The 5,476-nt window shown below is 47.2% G+C and overlaps 1 protein-coding gene; it reads left to right on the top strand.

Moving 5' to 3' along the window:
• Positions 1-1,036: 1,036 nt before the first annotated feature.
• On the top strand, positions 1,037-4,688 carry GSTUM_00011882001 (uncharacterized protein). XM_002842208.2 has 3 exons: positions 1,037-2,116; positions 2,231-2,759; positions 2,850-4,688. The coding sequence occupies exons 1-3, from the start codon at positions 1,243-1,245 to the stop codon at positions 4,153-4,155; spliced, it is 2,709 nt and encodes a 902-aa protein (XP_002842254.1). The 5' UTR covers positions 1,037-1,242; the 3' UTR covers positions 4,156-4,688.
• The last annotated feature ends 788 nt before the right edge of the window (positions 4,689-5,476 follow it).

The raw sequence follows: 5,476 nt of genomic DNA, 5'->3' as shown, positions 1-5,476 counted from the left end.
ATAATACATGCTGGTCATAAACACATGGAAATTCGGTGCCATATTGCAGTCAGGTAGAATAAACTGGAGCTTCCCTACCACGCCCCAGTGGCAAAGCGTTCATCCTATCTCACCCTCTGGGAGAGCTGGAAAGGCTTGAGTGGTGTGCAGTGAACTATATAATGTACGAGTAGGGGATGTGGGTTGTAGCCAACGATGCTCAACTCCCCACAACACCACTTCTTCCCACACCCAACCTCAACCCTACCAAGCATCCACCACATCTCAATTCTCATCGGCCGGTAAAAATTAAGGGCGAACAAACACCAGCAGAGCTAACCCGGGTCCAGGGTTGGGAAACAAATCATCTCTTACCAATGGCGCCCCTCCTGTTTTTTGCTGTAGAGAGTGAGAGACAATTTTTTCTGGCTGGAATTCGCCGTAGCCTACCACCTCAAGTACCGTGGGTACCGGCAGAGTACTGACCGGTACTGTAGTGGCCCCGTAGCAAACATTAGACTACCCGGCTAATCACAGGCCACCATGAGGTAAGCTTGGGAAAGCTTTATTCAATTGATCCACGAATGACGGTAGTGGTGGGACAGCTCGGGCCACCTATTCTCTTTTGTGAGGTGACTAGAGCCAGTGGCGATTGGCAAGTGACAAGGAGAGGGTTAAGTCTTATAACATACCTTCCTGGTGCCAAAAATGCGGTCACTATGCTATGGGAGTGCACGATCCCTCTCCTCCGAGTCCAGACCAACGGTCACCAATCCCATCTCATCATTAAGTCTCAGGCAGTACAGTACCACAAGAGTTTTTTAATGCAATTCTGTCTGCCCCGTCGCCGCCTAGATACTTTTTCTCTCTCTTCGTCACTCTCCCCTCTGCCCTACCCCCACTATTCCAGCCCACCACGGCCGATCCTCTCTGGCGGGAATATAATCTTCTCACCGAAGGGTTAGTTGAAATACCTGTCTTCTCCCACCCAGGTCCGGGGTCTTATCTGTAAGCTCCCTTACCTTACCTTGCTTGTTGCCTGCGCCTAGAAGAGAAAAAAAAAGAAACGCACACACAAACTCTCTTTTCCGCTCGCCCTTTTTCCCCCTTTACTAAAATAAAGTACCGGCGCATCACATATCGAAATATATAAACACCTTTTTTTTTTTTTTTTTTTTTTTGGCTCTCCTTTCGTCTCGAAATTATTAAATCGGTATTTTGAAAAGGGGCACGTTCCCCTAACATCCTACTGGTATTACAACAATGGGACCACGAGGTGCCCTTCTCCTGGTTGGTTTGCAAAATGAATTCCTTGACCCCCACATGGGTCGTTGTCTCATGACCCCCCCGGAGCCCGGCAAGCCGTCCTTTGTCGATAACATCAAAAATTTCCTCCCTCATTTCCGCGCAAGGGGTGGCGACGTCATCTGGGTACGTTCCGAGTATAGAAAACCACGTGATTGCGAGGATCCCAGGAACGATGAGGTTGTACTTCTTGTCGACGATGAGGGGTATTATGTGGATGAGGAGGAACAAGAACCTCTACCGGAGGCTAATACTCAAGAGGGCGCTAGAAGGAAGGGTAAGAGTGCCACTACTCTTAAACACGATGGACAATTATCCCCTTCCACCGCCAAGCGCAGCAACACCACAGCAGAAGAAAATTATGTTGGCCCCCCCCAGTTGCATACCGACGCATTTCTAGCTATTGAGAGTGACAATCCTCCTTGCGCTCCTTCTTCAATTGAGAGTGAATTCTATCCTCCGCTACTTCCCGTGATACAGACACCTCCGGACCGGGTCTTGATAAAGACTTGGTTCTCCGCATTTAAAGACACGAAGCTTCTCGAGACTTTGAGGGGGAGATTTATCACGGAACTCTATCTATGTGGGACCATCGCAAATGCCTGCATTCTCGCTACAGCTGCTGACGCTGCAAAGCATGGGCTCGAGGTCACCATCTTGACGGACTGTGTGGGCTACCGAAGTGAGATGGCACGTGATAGAGCTATGCGAGTTATGATTGATGATTTTGCTGTTGAGGAGGTTCGGAGTACCCTGCTGGCCAAAAGTTGGGAGAAGACAAGAAACAAATCGAAAGGAGCAACTGGGCCAGCCCATGCTGGCGTTTCAGGAAGTCTAGGGATGAACGTTGGAGCAACTGGAATCTCAAGGGAAGATTTAGTCAAGATGGTGGAGGGATTGAAATCAGCTACGGCCCAGAGTGCACGAAAGGATGACGCGAAAGCAGAGGTGGAAAAGTTGCTCGAAGTTGATACCGAGAGCTCTGGTTATGAAAGGGGGGACTATGATTATGAACGAACGAGTGAGCTTGGAGAGCTGAGGCTGGATTCTCTTTCGCTGAAAGACGGCGATGCACCTCAGCCACCGGATTCTGGTGAGTCAGCCGGGGCAGCGGTTGAGGGAGGGGCAGAATCTCCTGTTCCTACCTCTCCCAGCCCAACCTCTGCCAAACCTCAATCGCCCATTCAGGATAAAAATCCGATAGAAAGGGCTCCCGCAACCAGAGAACCGGTGCTGCGTAAGCCTAGAATGGCTAGCCGCAATAAAAAGTTCCAGTCGAAAGCGCCTGTCCTGGGCCAGGGTGATGTGTTGGGTGAGGGTGATTCCGAGGTGGTGAATAACATTCTACCGGCAGATCTAGCGGATGTGGCATTTGAAAGATTGAAGAAGGAGGTTGCATGGAGGAGCATGTATCATCGTGGGGGGGAGGTTCCACGGTTGGTTGCTGTTGAGGGAGAAATTAGTGATGATGGGAGGTAAGTTTGAAACATAACCTTATTTTCGCGCAAGGGCTCCGGGGGGTCCCCACATTTCTAGCAGCATTTCGGACTCACTATGTTTTATAGTTTCCCCATCTACCGCCATCCAGCTGACGAATCCCCTCCTCTGCTACCTTTCTCAGACACTGTTGGACTCATTCGGGAGTATGTCCAAAGGGTGCTTAAGCAACCAGTCAATCACGTTCTGATCCAACATTACCGAGATGGAAATGATTATATCTCAGAGCATTCTGACAAGACTCTGGACATCGCGAAGGGATCCAAGATAGTCAATGTGAGTTTGGGAGCTCAAAGGGTCATGATTCTACGCACCAAGAAGGACCAAGGAAAGCCAGATGAATCCTCTGGTGCGGAAACGAACCCCGATAAATGTAAAACGAAAGAATCGGCACCACAATCCTCACAACGACCAACCCAACGGATTCCTCTCCCTCATAATTCAATGTTCGTTCTTGGTCTCGAGAGCAACAAAAAGTGGCTTCACGGAATCAAGCAAGATAAACGCGCGGAATTTCTTAAGACTCCCAAAGAACTATCCTATAACGGCGAACGGATTTCTCTAACCTTCCGACAAATAGCTACTTTCCTTTCGTCAGACGAAAAGACTATATATGGCCAAGGAGCTACCTCTAAGTCCGAGCATGAGCCACGGGAGGTCATAAACGGCGAGGGACCTGAAGCCGAAAAGCTTCTAGAAGCTTTCGGCTCCGAAAACCATCAAAGCGATTTCGATTGGGACACCTATTACGGCGCCGGCTCGGACGTCCTCCACTTGAAGGAACAGGTCCCAAAGCTCTTCTTTGTTAGAAACGATCCTGGCGGTCTGCGGGTGAAAATCTGCCTCCATGAGAAGGGGATACGATTCGTCGACCATGAACTTAAGATCACCGAGGCGCAGGACGAGACTCAAACGCCTTCCTTCCTAACCCTTAGTCCACATGGCCACACTCCGGTGTTCATAGATATTGACAAAGAGAAAACTACTGTCTGCGAATCTCTCGCCATTATCCAATACCTAGAAATGTTCTACCCCTCAAAAGAGGATAAGTGGCTACTCCCATCGTTAACAGACGAGCGCGCAGCCTTTGCCCGTGTCCTGCAGCGAATGCAAGAATCCGAACAGCTTGCGACTGTCTTGAAACATTCGCACGACGAAGGGGCCGTGGAGCGGGAATTCGCGATATGGGAAGAATATCTTTCCAAAGCCGGGGGACAAATTGCAGGAGACGAGTTTTCCCTCGCAGATATAGCAGCGTTTCCCGTTATCGATCAATTTGTAAAGAGGACTGGATACAAGATTGCTAAGTGGCGTGAAATTGAGGCCTGGTTGACCAATATGGGGTATCGGGAAAGTGTTAGGGCTACCCGGTAGAGTTCTGGGCCGGGTGCCGCGGAATGGACTCGAGATGTTTTTCTTTTTCCGTTACTCGCTTCCATTTCTTTCTTTTTTCCTTTTTTCCTTTTTCCTTCTCTGTTCTTCCCGGGGGCGCGCGGATGGCCCCTTTATCCTTTATTGAATAAAATCGAATTGGTACCAACGATCGGAGGGAGAATAGCTGTTTTTATAGCTTCCTTTTACTTTCTTAGCCACGATATTATATGCCAAATCTGTCGAGACTAGTCATAAGAAGTGCCTCCGCAATTTTGCGATGGGTCTTTAACTGGAGGACTCAAAGAGAAACACACCGTTAGGGTGTGGTGTCATAATGTTGATGTTCATACAAATAATCCCTGTTTCACCAAAGTTGCATGAACATACTCGCCTCACTTTTTGCTCTTATTGTGAACTGCCGTAGCAGAACAATTATGGGAGAGGATATTTGGCTCTGCTTGTTAGTTTTAAAAATGGAGGCTTTTTAGGATTTGTTCGGAGTTTCTGTTGCAAATTCAATTTTTTGACGTAGATTGGGGATGGGCAAGTGTGACACTGGACAGCAGAGGGGGACACGGAATCATAGGCGTGAAGAAAAATATTGGAGGTTCTACTATAGAATAATGGTGATGTTGCAACGTTCCTATAGGCCGTAGGACCAGGGCATTTTTGACGGGTGGGGCCCGTTTGAGATATCATGGGTTCTTTGACAGATCAGTGAGCATTAGTCACCCTTTGTGTAAATTTATTTATGGCTTGTAGCGCCCCACAAGCGCAATGACATATTATTATATTATTACTTGGTGCTTGCATGCAAATTCAGTTATGGTGCAACTGGCATTGGATTTTGCTGCGTTCCCCCCCCCCTCTCCGATGAGCCCATAACTTGATTTGCACCCAAGTATTATAAGAGTAATAGAATATGGTGACAGAAGTTTTGGTCGGTCGATGTAACAGGAGCATGCACCATTGATATTTAACAGCCAATCGCAACCAATGCCTCAAATTAAAGATGTAGAAATAGGAATTATAGGTAGCAAGGATACAGTAAGGGGGGTGAAAAAAATTGAAAAAATCTAATATTTAGCACATCAGCAAAAAGAATCTCCAGCATTGTGCGCTGTCTGTAATGCGGGATGCAATTAGATATAGGAATAGGTATTAGGCTATATCTACTAAAATATAGGATATATAGAATGTGACTGACTATACATGGCAATATTAGAACATAATATTATAATATTATAATTATATATTATCAAAATAAAGAATGTATAGGGTACTGATATAAAAACACTGAATGTACAAGATAGAAACTAGG

This window comes from Tuber melanosporum (genome assembly GCF_000151645.1).
Source record: "Tuber melanosporum whole genome shotgun sequence assembly, scaffold_91, strain Mel28".
Lineage (NCBI taxonomy): Eukaryota > Fungi > Ascomycota > Pezizomycetes > Pezizales > Tuberaceae > Tuber > Tuber melanosporum.
This window is presented reverse-complemented; position numbering and strand designations above follow the sequence as displayed.